Source organism: Lathyrus oleraceus, chromosome 3 (genome assembly GCF_024323335.1).
Source record: "Lathyrus oleraceus cultivar Zhongwan6 chromosome 3, CAAS_Psat_ZW6_1.0, whole genome shotgun sequence".
In the NCBI taxonomy this organism is placed as follows: Eukaryota; Viridiplantae; Streptophyta; class Magnoliopsida; order Fabales; family Fabaceae; genus Lathyrus; species Lathyrus oleraceus.
Genome location: NC_066581.1, coordinates 519,025,037 through 519,039,858, shown reverse-complemented (window position 1 = coordinate 519,039,858; position 14,822 = coordinate 519,025,037). Strand labels below are relative to the sequence as shown.

At 34.0% G+C, this 14,822-nt stretch overlaps 2 protein-coding genes and 1 long non-coding RNA gene across 4 annotated transcripts; 1 reads left to right on the top strand and 2 right to left on the bottom strand.

The window, feature by feature from the left end:
• Positions 1-1,497: 1,497 nt before the first annotated feature.
• On the bottom strand, positions 1,498-2,391 carry LOC127128586 (uncharacterized). The gene is made up of 3 exons (XR_007805973.1): positions 2,321-2,391; positions 2,124-2,156; positions 1,498-1,688 (listed from the first exon to the last, which is right to left on the bottom strand). It is a non-coding gene; the product is annotated as an uncharacterized LOC127128586 (long non-coding RNA).
• A 949-nt stretch (positions 2,392-3,340) lies between these two features.
• Positions 3,341-6,866, top strand: LOC127128585 (vesicle transport v-SNARE 13). Of its 2 annotated transcripts, XM_051057943.1 has the most exons (6): positions 3,341-3,642; positions 3,738-3,858; positions 5,422-5,480; positions 5,569-5,757; positions 6,105-6,275; positions 6,459-6,866. In XM_051057943.1, the coding sequence occupies exons 2-6, from the start codon at positions 3,765-3,767 to the stop codon at positions 6,609-6,611; spliced, it is 666 nt and encodes a 221-aa protein (XP_050913900.1). In that variant the 5' UTR covers positions 3,341-3,642; positions 3,738-3,764; the 3' UTR covers positions 6,612-6,866. The 2 variants fall into 2 exon arrangements, with proteins under 2 accessions (XP_050913900.1, XP_050913901.1); XM_051057944.1 differs by lacking the exon at positions 3,341-3,642 and having other exon boundaries at positions 3,787-3,858; positions 5,424-5,480.
• A 332-nt stretch (positions 6,867-7,198) lies between these two features.
• On the bottom strand, positions 7,199-9,453 carry LOC127128584 (pectinesterase 31). Its single transcript, XM_051057942.1, has 6 exons — positions 9,031-9,453; positions 8,555-8,659; positions 8,269-8,346; positions 7,917-8,104; positions 7,651-7,824; positions 7,199-7,545 (listed from the first exon to the last, which is right to left on the bottom strand). Exons 1-6 carry the CDS (start codon positions 9,271-9,273, stop codon positions 7,383-7,385), a joined length of 951 nt encoding a protein of 316 aa, XP_050913899.1. The 5' UTR covers positions 9,274-9,453; the 3' UTR covers positions 7,199-7,382.
• Positions 9,454-14,822: the final 5,369 nt, after the last annotated feature.

Genomic DNA, 14,822 nt, shown 5'->3' with positions numbered 1-14,822 from the left:
ATGTTGATGACATAAAACTGAGAATAAGGGTTCTTAAGTATGTTAATGGGGTGACAAAAGTGGAAGGATTAGATTATGAGATGGTTGAAGGGTTAGATGATAGTGAGGATGATAGAGTCATTGCACTTGTAGATGGATTTGATGTAACTGTACCTATAAATCAATGGGAGATAGTTGCAGGATTACTATGTAGGCCTAACAAGAAAACTAAAGATGATGAATATTATAATGATGAAATGGACAACTCAGATCCAGATGAATCTGGTGATGAAGAAGGGCTAAAGTTTGAAGGGTTTAGGAAATAACAGCTCAATAAGGACTATAAATTTAAAGGGTATGGAATTTAATTATCTTGTTGACTTTAGAGAGGCAATTCGTGAGTGGTCGGTGTTAAATGGTAGGGCAATTACATTTGTAAAAAATTAGAGTTATAGGATAAGGATAGAATGTAAGGCTAAATGTGATTTTTTAGTCTTACATATGCTAAATGTGGGCCACAAGCATACATATGTTATTAAAACATAAGTGGATATCCACACATGTGCTAGGGTTTTGAATAATAGATCTGCAATCTCAAAGTGGGTGGCCAAGGTTGTAGTCAAGAGAACGCAAACATCTAAAACAGTGAGAATTTATGATATTATACAAGATATGAGACAAAATTTATTTATAGGTATCAATGTTGCTAGAGTACGAAGGGCACAGTTGATAGCAAAGAAAATTATTGAAGGGGATGCTGACAAGCAATATGCAAATCTGTGGAGGTATGTTGCTGAGTTAAAAAGGGTTAATCTTGGGAATACTGTGAAGATCAATGTTAAACGACCATTGTCATCGATACAACCAATGTTTGACTCACTTTACTTTTGTTTTGATGGTTGTAAGAAGATTTTCATAAATGGATATAAACCATTTATTGGTGGTTGTCATCTCAAGACCAAATATGGTGGACAACTTCTAATTGTTATGGATAGGGATCCCAATTATCAATATTTCCCATTTATATTTGGTGTTGTTGAAACTGAAACAAAGGAGAGTTGGAGGTGGTTTCTACAATTATTGATGGAAGATGTTGGACAAGAAAGAAGATATGTATTCATATCGGATCAATAGAAGGTATGGCATTAACGTCTTGTGTTTTATTTATTTCATCACCTATATTTGTTGGTGAACTCATTTATATGTTGGTAAATTGATGCTAATGTGATGTGCCGCTTGATGTTCATGATGATGTGCAACAATATGTTGATGCTGATATGCAGTCAGATGTCAATGGTGATGTGCGACCTGATGCACATCAAGCTGATAACAAGGTTGATGTTGATAACAATGTTGTTGCAAGTCAAACAAGCTCATGTGTGGTTGACACACGTCATATTGGTTTAAGTCTTTACTCTTCAGCTCATTCATTAAGAAAAATAAGAGAAGAAGAAGAATGAAAATAAGAAGAAAAAAATTATCCATCGATTATAATGGATCAAATCATTTTATATCCTACTGGTTTGCAATAAAATATTGTGAGAAATCAAATTTAAAAAAAAACTTGAATTATCCACTCAAAATATCATCATCATTTTCCATCTTCCAAAACATTTTAGATTTTGTGTGTTGTTATAGATCCATCATCCCCTTTACATCATCATTTTGAGTCACTTTCCACATGTCCCATAACCTTCCATCCTATTGACCTTTGCATTCAAAATCCAAAAATAAAATTAAAAAAAAACAAATAAAAAAGGTTTTTTAACCTTAAAACATAAAAACACAACACCATTAATCATTTACCTTCTTGTTACTTTTCTTTTTCCTAATTTCATATCTTTCTTGACACATATTAGTCATATATTCGACCGTATGTCGCAGAACAACCGAGTCGGAATGCGTATACGCGAATTTTTTCATCAAAATTAAAAATAGCAGATATAAAAACAACATAAATGAAAATAACCTATCTAATCTAAAATTACTAACCACAATTTATATTTTCACAAACATTGATTACTACTCGATTTCATGTTCTTATCAATAGAAAAGACAAAACAAGTGAAAATGATGTTAAGAACATAAAAAAGAGAAAACAAACATTTATGTTCAAACTTGCATTTTTAAAGTTGTTTTATTACCAGTTTCCGTCATCGTATCAGTATATCTGCAATCTGGAAAAAAAAAGAGAAAATTAAAAAGAAATCATACAAGTATAACAAATTGATGAATATTAAAAGATGATATATGAATGAATGAAAATATGATTGAAATTAAAGATGAGAGAAGTAGAAAACAAAGAGAGAGAATAGAGAAAGAAAAATGGTCGGAGAAAGACCTAGAGCGTGAAGTAAAAATGAAAGAGAGACAAAGTTTACAAACGAGAGAAGAAATTTATCTTAGAAAAAATCATTGCTACATTTTATTAGCAATACTATAAAATTTGACACAATTGAGAAAAAAACAAAAAAATCGACAAAATTGAATAGGTGTTGGCAAAAAAGAATGGGATAGAAATGTCTTTTTAAGAATATAAAATTTTAAAGAGTTAAATATGTTTTTGATCCTCCTAAATATCTCATATTTAATATTTAGTCTCTCTAAAAATTTTCTTCAATGAATATTTCTCCTAAAAATTTTAATTTTAATTTTTGGTCCCTCATGCTAAAACTGTCGATAATTAAGTCGTTAAATAAAAAATCATCGCTAATTATGTCACTACGTTCTAAAAAATGTTGCTAAGTTGCAGGAGAGATCAAAAGTTAAAATTAAATTTTTTAGAAATATCATTCTTTGAAGGAAAATTTTAAATAAAAATTAAATATAGAATATTTATAAGGTTTAAATAGTCTTTTGATCCTTTTAAATTGGAGTGTTTTTTATTTTCGTTATTATTATTTTATTTTTTTAGAAATAATCCCTATATATTGAATTTTTTTTTTATTTTAATCCCTAAACATAGAAAAATTCGATGAAAACCTATGCATTTTTCAACTAATCTTAATTTCGGGGACTAAAATCAAATAGAATTTGATATTTAAAAACTTTATTAAAAAAATAAATAAAGAGACAAAAAATAAAAATACTCCTGCTTGCAAAAAAAAAATCAAAAGAGTATTTAAGTTATGAGATTAATTACTATATATTATTCGGATAAAAAATTTTACACCGTCGATTCATCATCATCCATTTGTATTATTTTATAGATTTTTAAAGAGTATTTATGATTAACTATGATGGTATAAAATTCTTTTACACTTTTGACGTATTTCAATTAAACTCTTACTATATTTAAGAAAAGATATTTAAGTCAACTTTAAAATTGATAATAACAAAAATATGTGGGAAGATTTAAACACGTGCCATCTACGTGCGCAATATTGGTAGAAAAAACGTGTAACGGAGTATAGGCAATTATAATCAATCAAGATCATTGTCATCGTGCACTTTCTCCCAACGCTGTCGTTTTGATCCTTTTCCATATAAACCCAATCCCTCCGCCGTTCTCCGGCCAAACTTTCCGGCCTCATCTCCGATCCTCCAACCACCTCTGCACGCTCGATTTCACGCTCGATTTCACGCTCACGCCAATTCCTCGTTACCGATCCTTATTGTTTCAACGAATTAGGTCTTGTTTAATACCTGATTTTCGATCACAAGGTTCTATTTCTGTTTCTGTTTTCTGAATTCGGTAATTGTTATTGTTGGTGATTTGAAAGGCATTGAAATTTTGTTGTTGATTGTGGATTGAACAGAGAACTTAGAAATTTCCTCCGGAGACGATGAGTGCCGTATTTGAGGGATATGAACGCCAATACTGCGAGCTCTCTGCTAATCTATCCAAAATTTGCACTGCAGCTGGTGCTCTTAATGGAGGTAGTTGGAATCTTCTTGATTTCACTCATTTCATTTTTTTTTGTGGTATTTTGAAAATTTTATTGGTGGATGTGATCTTTGTTATTGGTATTTGGTTCTACCGGTGAGGATTGATTATGAGTGAATTGATTTTATATAATTGATTTTGATTAAAAGTGATTGATATTTTGATTAGTAACAGTGAGTTTAACTTTAACAACAAATTTCAGCGAAAAAATCACGTGCTACAAATTGTAGCTTTCAAGTAGAATCAATTCTGGAGACACAATCAATTCTATCGTAGAAGAACCAAACATCTCAAAATCATTTCAGAATCAATTTTAATCCTCTAGAATTAGAATTGCTTTTCCTTTTCCAATAGCTAAACCAAATATACACATTTTTCTAAACTAGGAAGCATGTTTGTTTTGGTTATAGGTTATTTGTATTTAAAATATAATAGTTTGCTTATGAGCTTAATTTAACTTTGATATGTGGTTTAGTTAGTGTAAAAATTAAGTGCTATCATCGAATCATGTTTTGCTCTATGAAGCACGGACACCAGAAGCACGTCACTGACATGTCGACACCATGGTTTTAAATTGCAATTGGGGCTGCGGATGTTGTGCGTTGCGATCGTTGCGGCGTGAGTTTTGATTGAGAAGAGTTTGAAACACCGTTAAAAAACACTTACTTTTAAGATTTTCATAAGTAAATTGAGTTTTGGAGTTCTAAATTTTGAATTTTACGAAAATATTTGAAAAAACTTTGGCGAAGTTGTCTGATGCGGTTCCTAATGTGAAAGGTCGCGTGATTTCAAATCACACCGCATTTGCGGTCTGATGCGCTTGCGGAGACTACCACATGAGCAATATTGTGATTGCATTTGCTGTTGCAAACCGCAATTCAAAACCACGGTCAACACTAGTAATAATATGAAAAAATGAATGAATTAAATGTAATCACAAGTGTCGGTGTCGGTTTCGTGCACTGGCACGGACATAGACACGTCATTTCCCGAGGTGTCGGTGTAATAAAGGTTTTTCTACACTATTAGTAGTTTTGATTGTTCTCAAACTCATTAACAGTATGTGTGGAGATGAGTGGAAAATAGTTTGAAATGGATTGAAAGAAAACAATGTGATAATTTATTGCTGTAATTAGAAAAAAATTAACCTCATTTTTTGTTTTTCTTTTCTAAGTATCAGATTTTAAAAGTGTTTCTGTTTACAAGAATTCGGATAGTTAATGTTAATAAAGTAAAACCATTATCTATGCCATGTGAACTATTTCCCTTTCATATATTTGTGCATTACTCCTTTCTTTGGAAAAAAAGCATTACTGTATAGCTCCTGCCAAGAAATTTCCATCAGAGAAATTCTCTCTCGACAATTTTCGAAGACTTGCCTACTGCACTCCTACTAGTCTTCTGTGACCGTGAAAATGAGTCTTGAGTGTGTCTGTCTTCTTTCATATGATGTGTATCAAGAAAAGAGGAATCACCTGTGCTTATCATTTGTTGTTGAAGCTGTACACACGCACACATATTTTTTTATGATTTACGTTTTTTTGTTCAATCTGCAGAGCAAAAGAAGCAAAAACTTTCGGAAGTAAAGGCTGGAATTGATGAAGCAGAAGCTTTGGTACCTTCTTCGCTTTTTTTCTTTTTGTTTGAAAGCTTACTTTCTTCTGTTATGGGATTCTGATATATTTGTGCTTACCGATTTGTAGATACGAAAAATGGATCTTGAGGCAAGAAGTTTGCAGCCAAACATTAAGGGTGTGCTTCTTGCTAAGTTGCGGGAATATAAATCAGATCTGAACAATATTAAAAGCGAACTTAAGAAACTTGTATCTGGTAACATGAACCCCTCTGCACGGGATATTTTGTTGGAATCAGGCATGGCAGATGCTTTGACGGTATGATTAATTTTTAATTTGACATTCTTTGATGTTGTTCAAGGACATCATACATTGTCCTGTGAAACCATGACGAGCCAAAAACCCGATCCTTCATTTCCCTCATATTTATATATAATCCTTTTCTGGTAAATTTAATTGTAAAACTCAGACAGTAGTCACGATGTGGTGCACAAAATGGTGATATTTTGAGCCCTGCTGTAGCAAATGGCATTTCTACCATCTGATTTCTGATATTTTAAACTGATTGAGGAGCTTTAATATACATTTCTGAACATTCATCTTTTTCTTGGATTTTCCCCACTAAATCGGGCGCGATGTGCTAATTGCTAATATGATAAAAATAGGTATCAGCTGATCAAAGAGACAGATTAATGTTTTCAACTGAGAGGCTGAACAAGTCTGGTGACAGAATTAAGGACAGTAGAAGAACAATGTTGGAAACAGAGGAGCTTGGAGTGTCGATCCTTTCAGACTTGCATTCTCAGCGACAATCTTTACTGCACGCACATGACACAGTAATGTGTTTCTCTTCTTTAACTTATGATTTACTCGTGTTTCTATTAGTAACATCTGACAAATTGCTTTTAGGAATTTAACTTTATACGTGAAAATGTGAAAATATAACAACCCGTTGATGGGAAAAAAATCACTCTGCCATTCACATTCAGTCTACTGATGGGTCATATTCCCTTATGCAGCTTCATGGAGTGGATGATAACATAGGCAAGAGCAAGAAAATTTTGTCGAACATGTCTAAGAGGATGAACAAGAACAAGTGTATTATTAGCACCATAGTTGTGGTCCTGGTTCTTATTATCGGCGCAATTCTGTACTTTAAACTTTCAAAATAGACAATAGAAGATATTTCTCTTATATCGCCACGACGCAAAGCTTTATAGAATTTCGCATGTTAATGTTGTGCAATGCTGCAAGCAAATTTGAAAATATTTGCTTCACAAGTGTGTGTGTGTCTTGTGTTGGCTTTGTCATGTAAGATTTGTAAGTATTTTGTGATCAGTTATTGTGTGAATTTTATATGATACTATTAAAATATACTGTTATGTTGTAAAATCTATCTAATCTATTGGATTAAATGTTGTCCATGATATGCTGCGTTTTAAAATATACTGCCATTGTTTAAACCTTTGTGTTTGAAAGAAAATGAAATACTAGTTAGAAATGATGTATTTTTAAAATTAAAAAAAAAAACAAGTATTTTTGGTATTTTTATTGTTTTTGAAAATACATACAATTGTTTACTTCAAAATTAAAAATTGTTTTCATAAAATAATCAAGATCTTATTTATTAGCAAGCCAGGGGTTGGTTCTTCAAGCACCACTAACAAGCCTTTTTTTTAGCAATACAATTAATTTTTGCAATATAATTTTTTTGATTCAGATATAGATTTTCTGTATTAAAATGAATCAGTTAACCATCTAAGGAAATGACATATATTACAACACTACTGGTTCAAAGTAACTTTTTTTATGTATCTTATTCATCACAACCATTTCATACATTCAAATGCTTACTTTCTTCTTCGGACAGAAACATTTCTAAGCCGAATCGATAAAACCTTCTCAAGTTAACTGTGGAATATTCTCACGCGTTCGTTTATTTTCTAAGCCGAATAAGGAATCTTCAAGCCCATTCTTTGACAAAGCCAAGATCTATCTGGTTCTGGATCAATGAAAGGATGCAGGATGAAATGTTCTGCTTCTTCATCAATCAATTCTCTACACCATCCTACTCGATCGGTTGGACAACAACCAGGTCCGAAACACCTATAGTTACAACAAAATTACATCAAACTTCAAACTCAATAAATAAACCTTTCATACAAGTTTTTACGTATAAGCTATTCAGAATCAGACATGAAAATCGAATACCTGTATTCGTAAAAGCAAGCACTCCTCTCATTCTCGACTTTCCCCCAGTTATCCCAACCAACTTGTCTTATACACGGATCCATGTAAGTGTATGCAAACACCACCCTTCCAAAAGGTCCCCACGGTCGTCCAAGATATGCATATGAAGTTCCTCCATTACCTGTGATAACGCATCTGCAATGGCAATGGAGACCACTCAGTCGTAAAATACTTTAAAAGAATCGTAAGATGAGATTGTTTACAACGGACCATGGTCACTTACGCACCTCAAGAATACATAACCGGTTGTTTCCTGCGATGATTTTCTAGCCTGCGCGGTTATGAACCCTGCGGATTTGCAGTGAATATGACAGTGCTCTAAAAGAGAAGTGCTATTGCCAAAGATGAAGTCCACGCTTCCTTCAATATAGCAATCTTTCAAATATTGTTTACCATAATGCAAGTATAGTGTGTCCTGCGCCGTAATCATAAAAAAAATATCTAGTCGGTAAATCCGTAGAATGAAACCAAATCTAAGGATTGAACATTATCGGACATCAGACACAACAATAACGTTAACACATACATAGACATCACTAAACATAAGACCAACTAGTCTTTCGATCACATTGGAGTTACCTGCCACCCAAGGAACCTGCAATTGTAAAAGGCGCAACGATCTGCTGTTACCCTAATTGCCACCGCTTGTCCTGAACCCTGCCAAAAAGAGAAGGAAAAGCAAGAAGAGCTATGTAAGGTCTTTCATTGTTTGTGCTTGTATATAAATGTCAACCGATCTATATCTTAAGCAATCGGAAAATCTAAAACCCTAATTATGGAGAAGTTCTAAATCACCATTAATTTCAAACATACATCTTTTTTTTTCCAGAGGTGTCAGTGCTACATAGAATTTCTCAGGCATTACCTGAGGGGAAGAATTCTCGAAAGTAATATTCTCAGCAATAAAATCTTCCCCTTCCACAATGGTAGTTCCACAACCAAATGTCCCAGTACCAATCACCCTAGCATGCTGCAACAACAAAATAAACAAACCCAAACATAAAATAATGATCCATTGTTGGCACATACAACTACTAGGTAGCCCAAATCAGTGAAACACTGAAAACAAAATGAACAATTTTGACACATACCCATTAACCCTAAATGAAGAAACCATTGGATGGAAACTGAAAAATGAACAATTTTGACACATACCCATTATTAACCCATGAAGAAGACAATGGGTGGAAAAATAGAAACAGAAAAAATGAACAATTTCTCACATACCCATTAATCCTCAAATGAAGAAAACATTGGAAGAAAAACAGAAACTGAAAAAATGAACAATTTTTCACATACCCATTACCCCATATGAGGAAAACATGAAGAAAATGTGCGTACTTGATGGTGATCAATTTTGGTGGCAGTGTTGTTCCAAGTTATCACAGTATCCTCGCGACACAAACCAGCAAGAGTGATGAAATTCTTGGTTTTGGGAACGTATACAGGCTGGCGGTAGATTCCGGGAGAAACACGGATGACAGTCCGGCGAGAGTTGCCGAGCGGCACAGCGTCGATTGCTTCTTGCACCGTTTGAAAATCTCCGGTTCCGTCTTGTGAGACGGTGAATACAGAAGCTGCCATTGGGATTTTGGGGTCAATAGAAAGAAAACGTATCAAAGGGGATTCAGTTCAGTTTCGACAAGTGTTTTCTATGTTTTGTCTTTGGTCTGTGTCGACAACAAATAGATTTGTCTCCTTTTTACGTAATAAATAACCTAGTAACATTCATATTGTATCGGTTAATAATGGTAAAAGAGAGACAATATAACCGTTTATGTGATGTTGGTTTGATCAATTAAAATTATAATTTCAATGAGAATATCATTGTCAACAAAAGAATGACAATGATTATATTGGAAATTGTTAAATGTCAAGAGATTTAATCAAAGGTTTCGATTTCCTAGCTATGGCGATTACGATGGTTCGACTAATTTATTAGGAGAGGCGAGGCAAATATTAGTTTGGATCACTCTCTTTGGAATATGTCTAAAATGTCGAAAGGAATTGCGCAAGTTAGTTCTTAGACAGGGTCGAGATCGACATGTCCACTAGGTGTTAGAGACTTAGAATATTTCCAAGTCCAAAAAGTTTGTAATATAGGACATGTCTCAATACTATGAGTCAGCGAATGACTCTCGACCAAGACAGTTAAGAGGTTCAAAGCAGTTATCAACATGATGGTTGGTTTTCAACATTCTTATCTTTAAAGACTTGTGGAAGAAAGTTAGAGCGATGAAGCCTAAGTAGTGGGATACGTGTCAGGTCATTAGGAGAAATATATGAGTTTGCGTTTATATTTTAACTTTCTTTAAGTTCTTTAAATCAAAGTATTTATTTTATGACATTTATTATGTTTTTTCTTTACTTTATTTCTTCAAATCATTTTTGCGTTTACATTCAGTTCATCAATTTTCAAGCATTTAAATATCAGTCACAATCATTTTTCTTTGCATTTTTCTGCACATATTATCTTGAGATTTTTTTGAGTTTAATCTCTTAAATGAACCAAACTCATGATTATTTACTTAAAATAACAGTAAACAAATTGACACATCCAGTGAGACTCTTCTATGCAAGAAACTTTAAAAAAAAATTTGCAGGAAAGTGTCGTGTCTTTTATAGTTTATTTGGTTTTTCATACATGAAATGTCATCATTTTTTGAGTGTTTATGCGTCTGAGAAGTGGTAAAAAACTTCCAAAAATAACTCGTCCAACCTTTAAAAACCCATCCCCCCCCACCCCACCCACAAAGCAATGCTCATAACATAGAAGAACAATCAATAGATTTGATGGTTGACAATGTAGGGACTTCAATCACCGTTGGAGAAAATCCTATTGCTATAAGTCAAATAAGGGTGTCGACTATACCACTAGAAGTGGTGGCATCCTTGCCACAAGTAACGAGTGTTCTGATTACTCCTAGGGTTATACAAAATATGATAAGAGACCCAAGGCTTCCTTTTCCCTTGAACTTCAGGTTACCCCTATGTGGTATGGACACCCTTTATGACATGTTGTTAGCTCAAATTTTCGACGCCCACTTCAAATTACCAAAATTGGAAAGCATGTACAGTTGGCTTCGACTAAGAGATAATTCGACCAGCTGAAGGTAGACTGGCTTAGTTGATTAAATAAAGGTCAAGCTTATAACTGAAATTTCGGAGCGGTTCATTAAGGAATGGTTAAAAAATGGTTTCGATCAAAGATTTGAAATTTAAATAAAGGAGGGATGAGTATCTTCGTTAGAAACCGCGAGGATACACGTGGAAGCAGAATGAGCGAACATATGCATGCAGGATGCCACGTGTATCAACGTGATTGAAGAACCATCAAAGCGGTTATTTCGATCCAGTATAAATATAGGGTCTTAGAATTAGAAAAGTGTGTGTCAAATTGTGTACAAAAACCTGCAAATTCACTAAGTATTCTATAGCGGGGTATTCATTACCTTATGGTTTATTGACTAAACCAAAAGCAAACATACAATTCGAGTCGCCACCGTACTTTTATTTGTCCAAAGGAAAGGCTAAAAAGCGAACAAAAGCCAAGTAAGAAGTTTTATCAAATCAAAAACTAATAAAAATGTCAGAGATCTAGGTAAGGGGGTTGGTTATGAAATGGGAAGGTTTTACGCATCCAAAACATCCTTAGTACTCTAAGGGAACCTCTTTTTGCAAATGTGTGTTGTAGGTTGGTATTTGTGAAAATATGTGCAAAAGATTGGGGGGATGAGAAGAGAATATTATATTTACAATTTTATTGTTTGAATGGATGAATTAAAAACTAATAAAAACCAAATAATTCACAAAAAATATTAAATGAAGTCACAAAAATAATTAAAAATCAAAATATGAAACTAGATTTTTCAAGAAAATTTTTGGCATTGGTCTCATATTTTTGTGACTTCAAATAAAATATTTATGATTTTTTGAAAATAAAAGGAATTATCACACGGCTCAGAGGCGCTAGTGCACGAAGGACCTTGGTCAAGCGCGCCACATATGTATTTAAAACAAGTCAACATAACACACGACCATGATTAAAACGTTTGAGAGAGATCTGAGGGCTCTGGTGCTCCCACGTGGGGATGGTGGTGGAAACCACCATCTTCTCCGCCCAGGCAACTAATTCCGGCCACCACGCGCAGGGATTTCAACCTTAATGAAAATGAAAAACAATGGTATCAAAATGAAGCTGGGGTGATGTACATCACCCCTGTAACCTTGGATCTTCCTCAATGTTTCTATTTAGAGAGAAACAAGAGGTTGAAGATCATGGTGTTTAATCTGAAATGTCATGATTCATGAAATTAAGACCGCCACTGACCTGCCTCTTGCTCGAGGACTTCAAAAAACAGTTCAAACTCAAGCAATTCACATTGTATTTCAAGATCCAAATCAAACAAGTTTGGTGATATACCTCTAAAATGCAGCTTCAAACAACACGACTTGCTCAAGTTCTTGATCCAATTTTAATCTGGAGATGTGATGATGATGCAAGGCTAAGGAATTAAGACTTGAAGATCAACTAATGATGTTAAAATTCAAGCTTGAACTTGAAAAAATGAAAACTGAAATTCCTTTGAGTGAGGGTGTGGTTTCAATCCAGCAGCGTTTCAGATCTCCTTCAGGTTGTATTTTGAATGAGGAAGAGCTTCTATTTATAGCTGAGCTTGATACAATGTGGTGATTTGCTCGTGTGCATGAATTTTGGATCCTCCATGCATGGGCCTGTACAGGCGCATGTGAGGCCCAAAAGTGAATGGAAATGCAAGCTGAGATCAAATGCAAGTGATTTGGACGTGTAATTGGAGCTGCATTGGCTTGCATATCAAGTTATAAAGTGAATTGCACAAATGGACATAAACATTCATCTCTTCGAAACTCCCACATGGAAAATCCAAAAATGGTCATGTGAGTAATGGTTGGAAATATCTTTGAATAAGGAACAAAAGTTATGTTGGGAAAAAATCCATTTGGAGTTTGGAAATTTATGAAATCTGGCTGTGAAGTTAGGGGTACAAAACATGTCTAGGTCTCCTTTGAAATTTTTTGCCAAAAGTAAGCAACTTCAAGCCCTTCTGTTTCAATGATGCAAGCCTCAAATGGAAAAATCTCCAACATCAAATTGTAGATATTTTCAAGGTGATCAATTTAGACTTAAATTTTGCATCATTTGGATTTTTAATGAGAGAGTTATGGACACTTGAAGTTGGACATTTTTCAAATTCAATGGTTTTGGTCCAAAGTGACCTATAATGTTTTGTATTATCACATGTGTTTATTTTAGGATTATGAAATTTTGTCCAACATAACATTTTAAGTATACATCTTAAGATTTCCAATTCAATTGGTATCACCTCAAAATCATAAAAATTAAGGAAGTTAGGTCCTTGGGAAGTTGACCCAAAATTAGGGTTTCAGTCAAAATGACCTATAATGTTTTGAAATGAATGATGACCTTACAAGTTTCAAATGGACTTTTGATGAACATGAAAGTTGTTCATAAGGTTCTTAAGAAAATTGTTTCTCTTGGGGTCATCTTCGTTTGACAAACACATCACAAGTTAGGTCTTAGTGATCCTCAGTTTAGTCAAATGACTTGACTAGTCAACTTCTCAAGGCTAAACTTCAAATCTTGATGAATGAATGATTTAGGATACTCACATAGGCTAATATATGCATAAAATAATGGATTAAATAACTTCCCTTGATTGAATTTGATCATAGGTTGAGGTTGCTTCATGAGCAAGGCACAGTCAATGCACAGTTGAGTTAGGGTTTCCTTGGGAAACAATCCTCAAGCTCTTTTGGGTTATCTTGATCAAATTGGCAAATTGAGATACTTGGGAGGCATATATGATGATTAGGAACTTTTTGGACCATTGTCGTGCTTGCTCTCATCTTCATCTAGCCACTTCATTGAGCTTAGGAGACTCCTAGGAGCATTGGGAGCACATGATCACTTGAGCTTCAAAACAAAAGAGTTAGTGACATATTTTTGTGCTTTTGGTTAGTAAGCAAAATAAGAAAAGCAATAATATACAATTCAAGCATGCTTGGTGGTCTCAAACCACTCACACAAGTCCCAACCCAAGAGTTAAGGAGCCACACATGCTATGATCCTTTAGGCAATGCAATGGGTAAATGATATGATGCCATGAGGGATCTTAGAGTCAAAATTAGGGTCTTACATATTCGTGTGAAGAAGAACTGTAAAACGCAAAATGTACGTTGTCTACACCATTGTTTAATCATTTCAAAGCATTACAAAGTTATCTTTACTTTCTTTTCAGAAATATCTTTCCTTGCTTTTTGCTCTCAAACACTTTATTTCTTACTTCGTCATTTACAAGTTTAAAGATCTTTAGTTCCTTTCGTTACTTTGAACTTTTACCTTACATTCATAAAGATTCCAGCACTTACCAACCTTTTTGATTGCTTTCAATCCTTCTACAATTCCCGTCATTTATCTCTTCTTTAATAGTTCTAAATACTGATTTAAGATTGTTTTTTTGTTCAAGTCACTATTTTGTCTTTATTTTTTATTTAACGCTTCGATTTGACGTTTAGTCCGATCATTTATTAACGTTACGCTTACGAGAAATTTAGCACATGTCCTAGGATCAATCTGATCGATCCTGTAAGTGACCAAATTTAGAAATTTGGAAGATCAACAGTTGTTTACCATTTTTCAAGGTAAACACATGCCAACTGTAATGATGGCTGGCCTACAAACTATTGCATTTACACATGCAGATAATGCAATGACTATTACATCCCATATAAATCCATATTAGCATCAAGGTATGTTATTCGTAACTCTGGTCGAATGACACAACCATTAGGAAGGTTAGGTTATATTCCTCCATGTATGTCACCCTTAACCAATAATTCTCTCTAGTCTATGAGGCAACAAATAGAAGAACCATGATCAACAAAGACATCATTTTCGATGAAATAAAGGAACTGCAACAATTTGTAACCGGTTACAAACATGTTGTAACCGATTACAACAATGAAAAGTGGTTGTTGCAATGTTTGAAAGTGCAAAACATGTTGCCGTTAAAGCCCAAATTGAAGAAAATGTGAGAAGATCAACAAGGTAAAGAGGTTTACCTGCAAGACTC

Coding starts and splice junctions, on each gene's coding strand:
- LOC127128585 (XM_051057943.1), top strand. CDS start 3,765: ATGAGTGCCGTATTTGAGGGATATGAACGCCAATACTGCGAGCTCTCT. Junction 5,481..5,568: donor TTGATGAAGCAGAAGCTTTG/GTACCTTCTTCG, acceptor ACCGATTTGTAG/ATACGAAAAATGGATCTTGA. Junction 6,276..6,458: donor TACTGCACGCACATGACACA/GTAATGTGTTTC, acceptor TCCCTTATGCAG/CTTCATGGAGTGGATGATAA.
- LOC127128584 (XM_051057942.1), bottom strand. CDS start 9,273: ATGGCAGCTTCTGTATTCACCGTCTCACAAGACGGAACCGGAGATTTT. Junction 8,660..9,030: donor CCAAAATTGATCACCATCAA/GTACGCACATTT, acceptor TTGTTGTTGCAG/CATGCTAGGGTGATTGGTAC. Junction 8,347..8,554: donor TCGAGAATTCTTCCCCTCAG/GTAATGCCTGAG, acceptor TCTTTTTGGCAG/GGTTCAGGACAAGCGGTGGC.